A 17,649-nucleotide genomic window follows, 5' to 3' on the forward strand; every position below is an offset into this window, starting at 1 on the left:
AGCATCATAGTGAAGAAGCAACCCACCTCGAACATCACTAACGTCAATAGAAGGCACAAAAAGCCAACGGGCGCCGGACGCCTCCGATGGCGAACAAAGCACCAACACAGAGAAAGCTTGAAGAAGCCCTCGCAGTACGAAAAGAGAATGGTGTGAGGGGCAAGTAGGGGAGAAGAAGACCACCATCCGTTATATACCAAGAACACCCCACGCACCACAACAAACCGACATACCACACATCGAGCACCCACCCGCCAACGCCCACCTACCTAGGACATACCGGGACGAGGACAACGGGGCATCCCGAGCGAGAAATAAGCCTGAGTAGGGGAACCGAACAACCGGGTGGCTAGGCCGCCCGAGCAAGGGCCTCTCGACCATGTGAGACAGCTCGTGCGATGCGAGGCCAACACACAGAGCTGTCTGGCATGCACGCATGCACAGTCGGGCAGGACAACTGAACAGTTGGATGGGCAGAGAGCCCGAGCAGGCACCTCTTGAACGCCCGAGGTGACACACACGTTGTGAGGCCAAGGCCACTGAGCCGTCCGGGACGCGCACGCATAGCCGGGCATGCCCCAGGCATGAGCCTCACACGACCAAAGCAACTCGATAGGGTGCAAATGACGTTGTCCCTACCGAGTACGCGCGGGCATACTGGTCTCGCCCGAGCGAACTACCCGGCGGGGGGCCAACGATGCTGACCAGCAAAAACATCTCATAATCGAGTCATTAGAGGTACAATTATCTTCAAGCTCAATCTAGAGGACAACCAAGGGCATTTTGATCATTTCAGCATGTTTCAGCAGCTGCCGCAGCTGTAGCAGCACAACTGCAAAACAACTGCATTTGGACTCCAATCTTAGCCACAGCTTGCAAGAGCATTAGCTGGAATCTCAATTAGTGACATCCCCCGGTAGCCACTGTAGCGTGAGAGTGAGTGGTACCCAACCTCCTCTCCTGGTACTTCCACTTTCACGAACAGCAACGGTCGGGGACCAGCTCGCAGTGACCCGGAAAGATTTGAATCCCCTCCGCTTTGTCCACTCTCTCATGAAGGCTCCACACTTCCTTCTTTCTATTGGACTGGGACCCTCCTTAATCATCCACCCCATCCTTTCCTTTAGTTTGAACCAACGCTCCACCTCAGACACTGGCCACCGTCTCGACTCGCGCATCCCACCTAACGCCGCCCACGGACTGGGAGCTGCCGCCGCCGCGGAGCAGGGGACTCGATGGGATTCGACGGGCTGGTCGTCGTGTCCGACCCTTACCTGCAGCGCCGCTTCACGCAGGCGGACCTCCGCGCGCTCCAGGCACAGGTACGCGGGCGCTCTCTGCCCTTCATCTTCCTTCGCGCTGGCGGTGGTGTTTGTGACTGCGTTTTTCGATCTTGTTCGGCAGTATGCGGGGCTGCGGGACACGGCGCCCACCGGCAGGCTGAGGCTGCGGGACCTCCCCGCCGCGCTGACCTGCCTGGGGAGCCCCACCGCTATGGCCGCCGGTAAAGGGGAACCGCTGCGCGGGGACGCCGGGAAAGAGAACAGCTCGCCGCCCAAGCCGGCGCTCACGGACAAGGAGTGGTCCTCCGTGCTCACGGCTATCTCCCGCGCCGACGAGAAACCGCAGCTCGACGTCAACTTTGAGCTCTTCCTGCGCGTCTATGCCGAGATGCAACTGCGGCTCAAGGGCGGGAAGAAGGCGCGCGAGCGCGACGGCGGCCAAGGCATTAAGCGCTCCTCCTCCTCGTCTGCCGCCTTCCTCACGGCGTCCACCACCACGCTGCTGCACACCATCAGCGAATCTGAGAAGGCTTCCTACGTGGGCCACATCAATGCCTACCTCGCCGAGGATCCGTTCCTCAAGAACGCGCTGCCCGTCGATCCGGCCACCGACCAGCTCTTCCACCTCACTAAAGACGGCGTGTTGCTATGGTGTGCTCCTGATTTGTGCTTTCGATCCACTGAATTATTTTTTTTTTGCTCTGATCTGGTTCCAATCCTTTTCGGCTTTTTGGTCCAGTAAGCTCATCAACTTGGCCGTGCCGGGGACCATCGACGAGCGTGCTATCAACACCAAGAGGCTGCTTAACTTGTGGGAGAAAAACGAGAACCACACCCTCTGTCTCAACTCTGCCAAGGCCATCGGCTGCACTGTTGTCAATATCGGCACGCAGGATCTCGCAGAGGGGAGGGTAGGACTCTCCCTGTTTCTATTTTTCTTACTTTTTTGTGACATCATCGCATTACATGATATTCAGAGTAAAGGTGACTTTCAGTCCGTTCTTTTTACTTGGGTACTTGTTCATTCTGATGTTGTAGAGGGACACAGTGGAGTTAAGTCCATGTGATGTACACGACTGTAAAGCACCCTGTGTTGGTTCTCTCTACTTTTGTTGCTTTATAGATGCACTTACTGGTGGTTATCATTGGAACACGATGGAACAATCATTTATATATCAAAAAAGTAGCGAGGGGTAACCCATGGTTGATTTGATTGCTCCTGTGCCCTTTTGTTATGACTGACAAGATAGTTGAAATTTGCGGCAAACTTACTGTGAAAGAATAAATCAAGTTTCAGTCCGTGTCACACTGATAATTTGGCACACATGACATGCTTCATATCCTCCAGTGTACCACTGCATTCTACTTCAGGATACAGAAATACTTGGCATACCTCTGTGTTCTTATTTATTGCCATTGAACTTGTTTCTATACCCCAGTGCATCATCTACTTAATTGTTTGTTCAGATCTAAGCTCTGGTTCTAGCATGTATTTTTCATTTGTAGTTTTATCTTTTCACTCTTTTTTTACATGAAGAATTCTTGTATAATGAGCTTACCAAAGCTTTCTCTTACTGCTTGCAGCCTCATCTTATCCTAGGGCTGATATCTCAGATTATCAAGGTAACTTCATATCTTTGTTACATTTGTCTATTTGTGTGGGCAACATTGTGTCTGTTTTATGTATGATACTATCTGTGATAACGTGTTGTTACAATGACTACCAGATACAACTATTGGCAGATGTAAACCTGAAGAGCACACCTCAGTTGGTCGAATTGGTTCAAGACAGCCAGGTAGTCCTAATTTCAGTTCATTATAATGCACTTTGGAGACTATTTGGTATGTGTAATATGCTAGTGAGAGTAACACACTGTCAATGGTTTCATGTAAAATTGCAGGAGATGGAGGAGCTTATGAGCCTTTCTCCTGAAAAAATACTACTAAGGTGGATGAACTTTCAGCTGAAGAAAGGAGGTTTCCAGAGAACAGTAACAAATTTTTCATCGGATATAAAAGTATGCTCATGTTAGCTGCTAGACCCCTTACACATTTAAATATTTAACACATAAATGCAATTTCGCAAGCTGTGCTACATATGTTCCAAAAACTATATAACTGAGCTATTTCACTTCTCTTTCAACTAAGTTCTTATGGTTTTAATAATCATCATAACTTTCAAATACTTTTGCCCCTTCACCATTGATCTCGTTTTCGATTCTTGACTTGAAATTCTATCTGGTTAAGGGGAGTATACAGTAAGAATGTTAATAAATGATGAAGATCAATCCATCTATCATGCTTTTTAGTTCGAACTGCGGTCCTGTATGAGGAATTAATATATATTTACCTTGGTCACATGAAAACCCAGGACAGTGAGGCATACGCTTGCTTGTTAAATGTCCTGGCTCCAGAATGCAGTGCTAAGCCATCGCCAATGTCAGTAAAAGATCTTCTTCATAGAGCAAGATTAGTTCTTGAGCATGCGGATAGGATGGGCTGCAAAAGATATCTGGCCCCGAAAGACATAGTTGATGGTTTACAAAATCTAAATCTCGCCTTTGTGGCTCATATTTTTCAAAAAAGGTATGTATTATGAGCACCCCTTCAGCTCAGAATTTATATACTTAAGGTACAATTTGCTGAAGAACTCACATTTCCATTGATGTTTATCACATTGGGATACCGAAGACCAATTTTTTTTCTAATAACTGCTGTTAGCATGTGATAGTTCTTCATCCTGTAGATTTGCTTTTATTTAGTCCTTGCTATCTGCTACTGTTCTTGGTAACATACTATGACATTCACTTAAAAAACAACATCTTGTACAAACTGGTAGCATTATGTTGTTAACGTTCTCTCACCTGTCCACCACTAGTTCCCAGGAAAACTCTCAACTCTGAAGTTTTCCTTTTATTGCTGAGAATGAAGGTGAAACAATGTTTGTAGGGAACAGTCAGACATCAGAAGACAATAGAACCATTTTTTCTTTTTATTTTTCTCGTTGATTGAACTATGTGTGCTCCTACAAATAAGAGATTGTTTTGTTACCATTCACATGACATAATATTTTGTGCATGAGAATGAGACCCGCACAAAGATTTCGAGAGAAGAGCCCGTTTGCTTGCAGAAGTTTCCCTAGCACAGAAAAGGATTGCGAAGAATCAATATACAGTCGTCCTTGTGCAAGACAACTGAGCAAGCTGAGCACGGCAAACATTGTAACTAGATAATGTACAAATATTCCTGGCCAGTAAAACCATATGTAGTACCCCGTCGCCGCTGTAGATGTGCTATTATTATGGGCCTATTCAGCAAATACTTTCGTCATATCTCTTAACTAGGGAGCAGCATTGGTGTGACGCCCCCGGTTTAATCGTACACTAATCATGCACGCAAACGTGTACGATCAAGATCAGGGACTCACGGGAAGATATCACAACACAACTCTAAAAACATAAATAAGTCATACAAGCATCATAATAGCCAGGGGCCTCGAAGGCTCGAATACAAGTGCTCGATCATAGACGAGTCAGCGGAAGCAACAATATCTGAGTACAGACATAAGTTAAACAAGTTTGCCTTAAGAAGGCTAGCACAAACTGGGATACAGATCGAAAGAGGCGCAGGCCTCCTGCCTGGGATCCTCCTAAACTACTCTTGGTCGTCATCAGCGGCCTGCACATAGTAGTAGTCACCTCCAGTGTAGTAGGAGTCGTCGTCGACGGTGGCGTCTGGCTCCTAGGCTAATCCTGTCGAAGACTACGCTTCAGGCCACCTTCATCTTGTAGCATGTAGAAGAGAGTAGATGGTAAGTTCACCAAGTAGCATCGCATAGCATAAACCTACCCGGCGATCCCCTCCTCGTCGCCCTGTTAGAGAGCGATCACCGGTTTATATCTGGCACTTGGAAGGGTGTGTTTTATTAAGTATCCGATTCTCGTTGTCATAAGGTCAAGGTACAACTCCAAGTCGTCCTGTTACCGAAGATCACGGCTATTCGAATAGATAAACTTCCCTGCAGGGGTGCACCACATAACCCAACACGCTCGATCCCATTTGGCCGGACACACTTTTCTGGGTCATGCCCGGCCGCGGAAGATCAACACGTCGCAGCCCCACCTAGGCACAACAGAGAGGTCAGCACGCCGGTCTAAATCCTATGGCGCAGGGGTCTGGGCCCATCGCCCATTGCACACCTGCACGTTGTGAACGCGGCCGGAAGCAGACCTAGCCTAGCAGGCGTTCCAGTCCAATCCGGCGCGCGCCGCTCAGTCGCTGACGTCACGAAGGCTTCGGCTGATACCACGACGCCGAGTGCCCATAACTGTTCCCGCGTAGTTGGTTAGTGCGTATAGACCAAATGGCCACTCAGATCAAATATCAAGAACTCGTTAAGCGTGTTAAGTATCCGCGAATGCCGACGAGGGCCAGGCCCACCTCTCTCCTAGGTGGTCTCAACCTGCCCTGTCGCTCCGCCACAAACTAACAGTCGGGGGCCGTCGGGAACCCAGGCCCACCTCTACCGGGATGGAGCCACCTGCCCCTTTAGCCCCCATCTCCGAAGAGTATCATAAGTAATGTAACAGTATAAAGTATATAGCATATGCCCGTGATCACCTCCCGAAGTGATCACGGCCCAGTAGTATAGTATGGCAGACGGACAAGAGTGTAGGGCCACTGATGGAACACTAGCATCCTATACTAAGCATTAGGATAGCAGGTAAAGGTATCAACAATTGTAGCAACAATGACAGGCTATGCAGCAGAATAGGATTAACCGAAAGCAGTAACATGCTACACTACTCTAATGCAAGCAGTAGAGAGAAGGAATAGGCGATATCTGGTGATCAAGGGGGGGCTTGCCTGGTTGCTCTGGAAAGAGAAGGGTTGTCAACACCGTAGTCGAACTGGGGGTCGCCGGCAGTCTCGGGGTCTACCGGAAAGAAATAACGGATGGGGAACACAATAAATAATAGAGCAATCAAAGCAACACAAAGCATAACATGGCAATACGCGGTGCTAGGGTGACCTAACGCGGTACTAGGCGATACTGGCGAAGGGGGAAAACATCCGGGAAAGTATTCCCGGTGTTTTGCGTTTTCGGACAGATGAACCGGAGGGGGAAAGTTGCGAGTTTGCTATACTAAGGATGTGTGGCGGACGAACGGGCTGCGTATTCAGATTCGTCTCGTCGTTCTGAGCAACTTTCATGTACAAAGTTTTTTCATCTGAGCTACGATTTATTTTATATTAATTTTAAAAGATTTCATTATTTTTAAAATTTACTTAATTATTTTAAATCAACATTATCCAGAATAGTGTATGCATGACGCCAGCAGTCAACAGGGCGTTGACTGAGTCAATCTGATGTGTGGGTCCCACAGGTCATACTCTGTTAATTCTAATTAGGATTTAACTAATCTAATTACTATTTAATTAATTAACAATAGTTAATTAGGTTAACTAAATAGGATTAATTAAGTTAATTAATTTAGCTAATTAATTAATTAAATTTATTTTTATTATTACTATTTTTAATCCTTTTTTAAAACGTTCCAGGGGCTGGGCCCCACTTGTCATTGGGCCAGGGGGGCAATCGGGTGCTGGGCTATCGGGCACAGCCCGAACGGGCACTGGCCCGCGGGGCGCACCCGACTTGGGCGCTGCGGGGCGCCGGCGACCACGGTAGGGCGGTCGCAGGGAGCAGGGGGGCCAGGGCGGCGCGCCGGTGTGGAGCAGCGGCAGGGCCGCCGCGGGGCGGAGGCAGGGCGATGGCACGCACAGCTGTGGGTGGCGCGGGCGAGCGGAACGGGGCGAGGCCGGGCGGTTGCCAAGTGCGGCAGAGGGGGCGCGCGCGGGCGCTAGCGTGCGGCCGGCGGGGCGAGCTGCGGGCGAGCGCGCGGGACGACGGTGTAGTGGCGTCGAGCGAGCGGAGCAGTAGCAAGCACGCATCGGGAGCGACAGGGGAAGACGGCAGCGGGCGGCGATGGAGGCAGCAGGGGAGGCTGTGGTGGTGCGGGCCACGGCAGGTGTGAGCGCTCCAGGAAGGAGCAGCACGGCGGGTGCGGCTCGACGCGACTGCGGGCGTGCGTGACGGCACGCCGGGCGAGGCGAGGCCACGGTGAGCGCGGTCGGCGCGCGTACAGGGCGATGGTCAGGGGCGTGCGCGGAGTGCGTCGACCGCGGTGATGGACTAGGGACACGTGTGCGAGGGAGACAGAGAGGAGAGGGGAGTTTCGCTCACCCCCGATGTAGGGGTTCGCCGGCGAGGCTCGACGGAGTCCGCCGGGGAGGGGGTCGGGGAGGCGAGTGTCGACGGCAGGCGGCGGGGCGTCGATCCAGCGGCGAGGTGGCGGGCGACGAAGCCGGCGAGGGAGAGTCGGGGACGGGAAGTCCGATGGGGAGGTCCGGCAAACGGGGGTGGCGCCGGGCGGCGTCGGGCGGCGCCAGGCGGGGAGATCGGGTCGATCCTGATCTGGATCACGGGAGGGGAGAGGAACGAGCGAGAGAGAGTGGGGGTCGTGGGGTAGTGGGGGAGAGAGGGGCTAAGGTTTCTGGCGCCCGAGGGGAGTAGTAGCGGGCGCGGTTGGGCCGGCCTGGCGGCCCTGTAGCCTGCTGGGCCGAGGCCCAGCTGGGGGGGGGGGTTAAGCGGGGGCAGCGGGCCGGGCGGTTGGCCAACTAGCTGGGCCGGTTGGCCCAGCGGGGTTTCCCCTTTTTTTGTTTTTGTTTATTTTCCTTTTTCATTTATTTATTCTTTTCTGTTTTATTTTAGTTTCTTTAAAATACCAAGTTAGCACCTAAATTAGTATCATCAAAATAGGCCACTGCCAAACCTAGTTTGGACCCAAAATAAATTAGTTTAATATTTTTATACTTTCAAAAGAAATTAAATTATTATTTTAGCCATTGTTTTTAATTAGTTTAGGGCATTTAAACACTTTGTAAAAGGTTGGTTCCACCACCAAAACTAGTTAGGGATTATTAGCCACATGATGAACATTTTAGTTTTAATAGTTGAATACTTTTATTGTTTGCTTGATTTTGAATTTGGACTTGAATCGGTTTCGAACTAACGCGAGATTAGCAACAGTAATCGAAGTGACGTGGCATCATTAGCAGAGGGCTGCTGTAGCTTAATTATCCGGGCGTCACAACACATGCTACAGAAGCCTAAATGAAAATCTGATGCTTGTACTTGGTAGTGCACTGTTTTGACAGCCTAAACTTTATAACCGTAGTCCTTTTATTGCAGGAATGGGTTGTCGAAACAAATGAAACAAGTTTCGTTTGTGGATGGAGTATCTGATGATGCTCAAGTTTCAAGGGAAGAGAGGTCATTTAGGCTATGGATTAACAGCCTTGGAATTTCTACATATATAAACAATGTATTCGAAGATCTTAGAAATGGGTAGGCCATACTCATCGTCTATATCTAACTCTTCTGTTAAAATGAAGCTGATTCTATCTTTCATATTTCCTTGTGGGACGATAGATGGGTGCTCCTTGAGGTCATGGATAAGGTTGCTCCTGGTTCAGTTAATTGGAAGTTTGCAAACCGGCCCCCAATAAAACTTCCATTCAGAAAAGTTGAAAACTGTAATCAAGTTCTGAAGATAGGAAAGGAAATAAAATTTTCCTTGGTGAATATTGCTGGTCATGATATTGTGCAAGGAAACAAGAAATTGATATTAGGCAAGTGGTTTTTTCATTCAGTTGCAAATAATAAAATGTACTTAAATTTTGCACATAACTAGGAGGTGAGCAAATGTACTTAGATGTAACATACCAATTGGGCCATTATTTATACAAATAATCATGCCTTCAGAGATTAGTAAATTTATAATAATCAACTAGATATTCATGATATGTGTTAATTTTTGGTTGATTAACTGGTTTTGCTGAACAGAAATTCCAAATATCAATGTACCATTGTTGCTTTGTACAATTCCTTTGCACACACAGTATTCCATTTAACTTTCCAGTTGATCATACGATGACAAGGCACCCCCCCCCCCCCCCCCCCCTCCCCGGCAGCTTTTCTCTGGCAATTGATGCGGTACAACATACTACAACTGCTGAAGAATCTTAGATTTCATTCGAATGGGAAGGAGATCACAGATAATGACATACTATTATGGGCTAACAAAAAGGTTAAGGATTCTGGAAGACAGTCTCAAATGGGAAGTTTCAAGGTTTGTATACTTCAATATGTTTTATTAATGCACATCATGCTTTGAAAATATCGTATCATTTTACAGTCTGCCAAGTTGCTTTATCATTTCTTTATGTGAGTTTCCTGCAGAATATTCTTCATTACAACGATCTCGTTGTATAATTTACAGATATAAATATGCACTCATAATATATACATATTCTAATCAGGACAGTCAATTGAATTTTGTGCTTGGGATGAGTTACAGTTTGTTCTTAAAGTAGTATGAAGGCATGAACTAAATTGCCGCATGCACTTATGCTATCTTGTCTAAGTTAGGTCCTATCATAAATCAAGAATAATCCCGAGAGTGGAGTTTTGGAGTTTCTCGAAAATTTTGAAGTATTAAAATTTCTGAAAAAAATGTACATGAACATAGAGATGTATACTAGATTCCTGTAAAATTTCATGATGAAATAAGCTTTGGTGTGAGCTGCACAAAAAAAAAAACTGACTTTTATAGTGAATAGTTCATGTGGTAGAAATACATGATTTTTTTGTGTAAATCTTATCATCATGAAAATATACAGAAATATAGCATACATCTGTAGGTTCATGTGTAGTTTTTTCAGATTTTTTTGAAACTTGAAAATACAATTTTTGTTTTTTTTTTCAAAAAAAGAGCTCCAACAGGCATTTCCGAATAATCTCCAACTATTCACTTATGCTATATTTCTCATTTAGGTTCTATCATAAATCCAGAATAATCTCCTACTCCCTCCGTTCAGTATTATAAGATGTTCGGATGTATGTAGACATGTTATTATGTGTTTGTTCACTCATTTCAGTCTGTATGTAGTCCATATTGAAATATCCAAAACGTCTTATAATTCGGATATATGATAGACCATCTTATAATTTGGAACAGAGGGAGTACATTTCAATAATGTAACTGTGAAGTGTAATAATGCTAGTCTGAAGGGCCACTATTTGCACGAGGAACTACTGTCACTATCACTTCTAACAATATGTCAAGCATCAGTGTCCATATCGCTGTATCTTCCCCTAATTTGCTGTTCAGGGTTTGTACGATAAACCACAAGTACTAATTGCAGGATAGAAGCCTTTCAAGTGGCATATTTTTTGTCAACTTACTAAGTGCTGTGGAGCCTCGCGTTGTGAATTGGAGCCTTGTAACCAAAGGAGAAAAAGGTTGGATGTCTCATGTCTCTATGAGTCCGAAAATCTCCTATCCAATTTTCAATTAAGAAATGCTAGTGCATAGAAATTCAGTATGCCTTGTTTTATTATGAAAGTATATACCATTTCCCCTTGTATTATATCCTCATAGTGATAGGCAACACATTATAGACACACTTATTTATATCGCCAGTGTTATTTACAGATCACTAGATTTACTAGTACTGTGTATGCTTTTCAGAGCTTGTTAACTAAAATTTTATATGGTTTCGGCACAGATGAAGAAAAACAAATGAATGCTTCCTACATTATCTCTGTGGCTAGAAAGCTTGGTTGCTCCATCTTCTTGTTGCCAGAGGATATAATGGAGGTGAGGCATTTGATTGAATTCTTGGAAGCCAAAACTAGTTTCATACAGTGTTACTTGCAGATTAAGTTTGTGAATGTTTATTACTCCCTCCGACCCTGAATCATCAGCTGTAAGTAAGCTGAATTACACCAAGTAAGCCGAATTACACCAATGTTGGGAGTTAAGCATATATTGCATTTTTTAGAGAAAAAACTAGATCATTTTGGTGGTGTGATGCCCCGCTTGCTAGTCTATCCAAGCAGCCTCAAGTAGTGCGCCATGTTGGACCATATTCTCTTGTGATATCAACTAATTAACATTTGCAATATGATTTTGGCAATTTGTCTCAGGTCAACCAGAAGATGATGCTGACTTTGACAGCAAGCATCATGTATTGGCATTTGAAAAGGCCAACATCATATTCACTGGACGCTGACAACAGTAGTTTGTGTGAGACAAGTTCTATCTCAACTTCAGATGACTCAGCATCTGAATCATCAATTGATGATAGCGGAACTAGATAGATGAAATTGCATGGTCTGACTGCTATTTCAGGACTCGAGATTCTATATTCTTGATTCTTTGCTATAAATTGGAGAGCAGACGCATTCAAGAATGAAGGGGAGAATGGTGAAAGAGTTTTGTTTGTTTCATTTGAGGTTCTGTAGTGTGCAAATTGATTTGGTGAGTAATGTACAACATCCTGTAAATATTGACACAGGTAGCAAGTATATGTAACATCATATAGCGGCAGTTGTTTATTACCGAAAAAGGCTTTCGCCCCGCTTTATATTATAAATTGGTAGCAGTTGTTTATTCAAAATCCAACCACATTGATTAGTTTGTTGAGCAATTTTGCTCAGGCGACGTCGGTGACTCATGTAGTAATTTTTGGCAATGATTTAAATTGCTATGTCACTTTGTGTTGCTATAAGCGCCAAATAGCTGTGCTATTTTGGCATGGCTTGCTACCAGCTATAGCTGAAGCTATTACCTAATTAGTGTACAACGACAGAAAATAGCATGCAGTCATTTATATATGTAAATTTAATCCAAAATGATCACATATGTGTAACTAAATAACATTAGAAAACAACATCCAATCTTTCTGGAGATTGTTTTACCTTTTTGGCCTGCTGGCGACTCTCACCAACACTCATTATGACTCAACTTGGCAATAAAATAAATCACCTACTCATATGTTAATTAGTTAAATGGATTCTCTTTATTTCTTACTTTGCTAGTGTGTAAATACTATTGTAAATAGCTTCCATGGTAGCTCAGACCTCCTTGCGATGCTGCATAAAAAGCTATTTAAAACCTTGATTTTAGAGAGAACCTTAAAATGAGTTTGTAGGGCTGAAGCCCATCCTCTCGTTCCGCCACGAGGACAACAGTGACAACCTGGGGATAAAGGTTCCTCAGGCCGTGGGTGTCACCAAGACTGGTGGTGCGGTGAGATAGGTCTTCATTTCTTGGAGTGCTTGCTCGGCCTTGGGTGTCCAATTGAATGGACTAGATCTTTTGAGAAGCTTCATGCGCATTCTGCGCAAGATGTCAAACGTCTTTGCCACATCGAGGGTGGACTTGTCCCTTGTTTCACACTAAGAGCAACTCCAATAGGGAGACCCATTTCGTCCGCCGACGTCCATTTGGGTCGGCGCGGACAGAAAAGTCGGCCCAACGCGCCGACCCAAACGGACGCGCGTTCGTTTTTCGTCCGCGGGCGACCCATTCCCGGCCCATTTTTGATCCGGATTTGCGTCGGCGCGGACACGCGACGGACGCGCGCACGCTCGCCTTCTCCTCTCCCCGGGCCCGCTGGTCAGTGGCTCATTGGCCTCCCCCCACCCCCAGCCAACAGCAACCCTCGCCCGCCTCCTTCGTCGCCGACGCCGCCGCCCTTTTTTGCCGGCGACTCTGCCAGCTGCCGCCGCCTCCACATCCGCCCAGCAACGCCGCTCACTCCCCTCGTCGTCTTGCTGCCGGGGAGCAAACTGTTTCCCACCGCCGCTCCCCCAACCGCACAGCCGCCCGCGACCAAGAGGCCGCCTCGCCGCCCCGGCCAGATCCTCACCGGCACACTCGTTGGACGCCGGCCCACTCGTCGAATGTCGGCAGGGCAGCTAGCTGGTCCGTGCGCGCCGCGACTCCCCTCGCCGGCCGTCTCCTTCTTCGACGCCCGCAAGCTGTTGGACAGTTTGCCAAGGTACGAAAATGGACTCCGTCGATGAGTTCTTTTTCCACAATTTCCTTTGCGACTCCGACGATTCGTCGTCCAACGACGAGGAGATATTGGCTGCCGTGTTGGTCCATCACCACCTCAACAGCCAGCGGCCGTTGTTTCATGGCTCCATTCCGAGCCACCTTCCGGCGTTGAATCGCAACTGAGAGAGCGGGCATTTCCTTCTTTGGAAGGACTATTTTGATACAACAAATCCGTTGTTCAAACATCAAAAATTCCGCCGCCGTTTCCGCATGAGTAGGCATCTGTTCAATCGTATTAGAGAGGGGGTGGTCGGCTATGATGACTATTTCGAGTGCAAAGAGGATGCCGTTGGCAAGATCGGTTTCTCCTCTTATCAGAAATGCACTGCCGCCATCTGAATGCTTGCATACAGAGTGCCCGGTGATCTCATTGATGAGTACGTCCGTATGAGTGAGTCTACATGCCTAGAGTCCCTGTATAAGTTCTGCAAGGTTGTTATTGCTGTGTTTGGCCCTGAGTACTTGAGAGAGCCGACGACTGAAGATACAACCCGTTTGTTGGCGATGAATGCCAGAAGGGGCTTCCCAGGGATGCTTGGCAGCATAGACTGCATGCACTGGGAGTGGAAGAATTGTCCTTCTGCTTGGCAAGGGCAGTATAAGGGACGTGTCAGGGCTTGCACTGTCATATTAGAGGCCGTGGCGTCTCAAGATCTCTGGATCTGGCACACTTTCTTTGGCATGGCTGGATCACACAATGATATCAACGTGCTTCAGCGCTCGCCGGTGTTTGCTAGGCTTGCCGAAGGCAACAACCCACCGGTGAACTTTACTGTCAACGAACACAACTACGACAAAGGATACTACCTGGGTGATGGTATCTATCCTCAGTGGACCACTATTGCCAAGACAATACCCAACCTTGTCGGAGAGAAGAGGAAAAGGTTTGCCCAGGAGCAAGAGAGTGCCAGGAAGGATGTCGAGCATGCCTTTGGTGTTTTGCAATCTCGATGGGGCATCGTTCAGTATCCTGCTAATACCTAGAGCACACAAAAACTGTGGGAGGTGATGACTGCTTGTGTGATCATGCACAATATGATCGTAGAAGACGAGCGCCCGAAACGTCTGTACGATCAAGGGTTTCAGTTTCAGGGTGAGAATGTTGTGCCTGAGCATGGAGTAGCGGCAACATTTGAACAGTTCACCCAATTTCAGGAAGACATGCGTGATTGGAAAACTCACGTGCAGCTGCAAAATGATTTGGTTGAGCATATGTGGGTTCATGTTGGCAACCAATAGATGTATCTTCTTTTATTCGTTTGCAAAACTATGTGAAATATTTTTATTTGTATTCGGCCTGTAAAATATAATATTTTTATTCGGTAAAACTATGTTATTTGACAATATGTTTGAATGCAAATCAATGTAAATATTGGGCGGCCAGCCGGCCACGCCGGCACATATGGGTCGGCGTGTTGGGCGCGCTGCCGACCCAAATCTAAAAGAGGGCGGACGCAAGGCGGGCGGCCGACCCAAACGGACAAAAAGCGGACGAAATCGCCGTCCGTTTGGGTCAGGCCGTTGGAGTTGCTCTAAGATCGTCGATGTAGGCCTCCACGTTGCGGCCTACCACTCAATTCAGCGTGATGCGCATCGCTTGCTGGTAAATGGGGCCGGTATTCTTCATGCCGAAAGGCATGCAAATGTAGCAGAACGTCCCCACTAGGTTTCGGCATGCAAATGTAGTAGAACGTCCCCACTGGGGTGATGAATGTTGTTTTTTCTTCATCCTATTTTGCCATGCAAATTTGTTGGTAACCTGAATACACATCCAAAAAGCACAACACATCACACCTCACACTAGAATCGATGATCTGATCTATGTGGGGAAGAGGATATGGATCGATGATCTGATCTATGTGGGGAAGAGGATACGGATCTTTGGGGCATGCCTGGTTGAGGTCGCTGAAGTCAATGCACATCCGCATTTTCTCATTTGCTTTAGGGAACACCACAAGATTGGCAATCCAGTCAGGATGGATTAGTTCTTGGATAAAACCGACTTTCTGAAGCCGCTCTACTTGATATATAAATTGTTGTTGCTTAGGCGCCTGGCGATGTACCTTTTGCTTGATTGATCCTGCACATGGAACACAAAAGAGTGGTGTTCAATCACCTCCCTCGTGACCCCGGGCATATTCGACGGTTGCCATGTAAATATGTCAGCATTTGCCCGAAGGAAGGCCACGAGGGCGCGCCATCGTTGATGGGCATGATGGCTGCCGCATACAGCCTTTTGGCACGGAACACGGAACAGTGATCAATCCCCATGGTGAGATAAGCATAATGCGAGGCCACCATGAATTTGGCAAGCGCTAGGCATCCAAGCATTACGTTTTAGGGGATCAAACTCAACCACAACAAAGTCGATGGCCTACGTACGGAAGTTATTGGAGTCTAATACGTCCATTTTGCATCATGTTTTCCTACTGTTATTTATGATGTTTTTATGCATAATAATGTTTTTTGGAGTAATGCTAATGCCTTTTCTCTCATAATATGCAAGGTATACACAAAGAGGGAGAATTCCGGCAGCTGGAAATCTGGACCTGGAAAAGCTACGTCAGGCTACCTATTCTCCACAACTCCAAACAAGCTGAAACTTTATGGAGATTTTTTATGGAATATATGATGAATATTGGAGCAAATAAGTACCGGAGGGGGCCACCCTGGTGAGCACAAGACACCAGGGCGCGCCTGGGCTCCCAGGCGCGCCCTGGTGGGTTGTGCTCATCCAGGCCCACCTCCGGTGCCCATCTTCCGGTATATAAGTCATTTTGACCTAGAAAAAAAAGAGAAGACTTTTCGGGACGGAGGCCGCCGTCTCAAGGCGGAACTTGGGGAGGAGCACTTTTGCCCTCCGGCGGAGCGATTCCGCCGGGGGAACTTCCCTCCCGGAGGGGGAACTAATCATCATCATCATCATCATCACCAACAACTCTCCCATCTTGGGGAGGGCAATCTCCATCAACATCTTCAACAGCACCATCTCATCTCAAACCCTAGTCCATCTCTTGTGTTCAATCTTTGTACCGGAACTATAGATTGGTGCTTGTGGGTGACTAGTAGTGTTGATTACATCTTGTAGTTGATTACTATATGGTTTATTTGGTGGAAGATTATGTGTTCAGATCCATTATGCTATTTAATACCCCTCTGATCTTGAGCATGATTATCATTTGTGAGTAGTTGCTTTTGTTCTTGAGGTCACGGGAGAAATCATGTTGCAAGTAATCATGTGAACTTGATATGTGTTCGATATTTTGATAGTATGTATGTTGTGATTCCCTTAGTGGTGTCATGTGAACGTCGACTACATGACACTTCACCATATTTGGGCCTAAGGGAATGCATTGTGGAGTAGTTATTAGATGATGGGTTGCGAGAGTGATATAAGCTTAAACACTAGTTTATGCGCTATTCCATAAGGGACCGATTGTATCCAAAAGTTTAATGCTATGGTTAGAATTTATTCTTAATACTTTTCTCGTAGTTGCAGATGCTTGCGGGAGGGTTAATCATAAGTAGGAGGTTTGTTCAAGTAAGAACAACACCTAAGCACCGGTCCACCCACATATCAAATTATCAAAGTAGCGAACACGAATCGAATCAACATGATGAAAGTGACTAGATGAAATTCCCGTGTACCCTCAAGAACGCTTTGCTTACTATAAGAGACCGTTTTGGCATGTCCTTTGACTCAAAAGGATTGGGCTATCTTGCTGCACTTTTGCTACTATTATCATTACTTGCTCATTACAAAATATCTTGCTATCAAACTACTCTGTTACTTACAATTTCATCACTTGCAGGCATTACCTTGTTGAAAACCATTTGTCATTTCCTTCTGCTCCTTGTTGGGTTTGACACTCTTACTTATCGAAAAGAGCTACAATTGATCCCTAATAGTTGTTGGTCACCAGAGTCGTCTGCCCGAGGGGCATGGAATGGTCAGGTGTAATTCGGAGAAAAGGTTGCGTCGGGCACATACGCTCGAGCGAGATCTGTCTTCAGGATGCTAGGTTTTAGGAGGTTTAGACCCACGCCCCCGTCCAGCAGCATCATTCTCATCGGGATGTTGGCGACCGTGGGTGAGACCACCAATGGGAGCTTCCTGACCGATGATGTGCTCGGTGTTGTCAAACTGGATAGGGACATCTGACCACATAAGCGGTCGCGAGGACCCCACCCCTAGGTAACGGAGTCGAATCCAAAAAATCTTGGGTAGGTGGTCCCGAGCTAGCAGTGTTGACATGATGGTAACAGGGGGACGGGTTTTTATCCAGGTTTGGGTTCTCCTTATTTAACCCTACGTCTTGCTTGGTTTGTATTGATTTGAGATGGAGTACAAAAGTATAAGTGATCTACTACAAGATCATTGTGTGTCTAGATGA

General features: G+C 46.7%; 1 protein-coding gene across 2 annotated transcripts; it reads left to right on the forward strand.

The window, feature by feature from the left end:
• Positions 1 to 1,057: 1,057 nt before the first annotated feature.
• On the forward strand, positions 1,058 to 11,810 carry LOC109757280 (fimbrin-2). 2 transcript variants are annotated; one of them, XM_020316103.4, is made up of 14 exons: positions 1,058 to 1,322; positions 1,405 to 1,934; positions 2,023 to 2,194; positions 2,868 to 2,906; positions 3,011 to 3,079; positions 3,185 to 3,301; positions 3,655 to 3,869; positions 8,539 to 8,694; positions 8,779 to 8,978; positions 9,321 to 9,478; positions 10,554 to 10,650; positions 10,917 to 11,008; positions 11,338 to 11,437; positions 11,543 to 11,810. In XM_020316103.4, coding segments are annotated over exons 1-14 (2,034 nt in total). In that variant the 5' UTR covers positions 1,058 to 1,235; the 3' UTR covers positions 11,545 to 11,810. The 2 variants fall into 2 exon arrangements, with proteins under 2 accessions (XP_020171692.1, XP_020171691.1); XM_020316102.4 differs by having other exon boundaries at positions 11,338 to 11,810.
• Positions 11,811 to 17,649: the final 5,839 nt, after the last annotated feature.

The sequence above is a fragment of the Aegilops tauschii genome, chromosome 3, assembly GCF_002575655.3.
Source record: "Aegilops tauschii subsp. strangulata cultivar AL8/78 chromosome 3, Aet v6.0, whole genome shotgun sequence".
In the NCBI taxonomy this organism is placed as follows: domain Eukaryota; kingdom Viridiplantae; phylum Streptophyta; class Magnoliopsida; order Poales; family Poaceae; genus Aegilops; species Aegilops tauschii.

Coding starts and splice junctions, on each gene's coding strand:
- LOC109757280 (XM_020316102.4), top strand. CDS start 1,236: ATGGGATTCGACGGGCTGGTCGTCGTGTCCGACCCTTACCTGCAGCGC. Junction 1,935..2,022: donor AAAGACGGCGTGTTGCTATG/GTGTGCTCCTGA, acceptor TTTTTGGTCCAG/TAAGCTCATCAACTTGGCCG. Junction 11,009..11,337: donor TGCCAGAGGATATAATGGAG/GTGAGGCATTTG, acceptor AATTTGTCTCAG/GTCAACCAGAAGATGATGCT.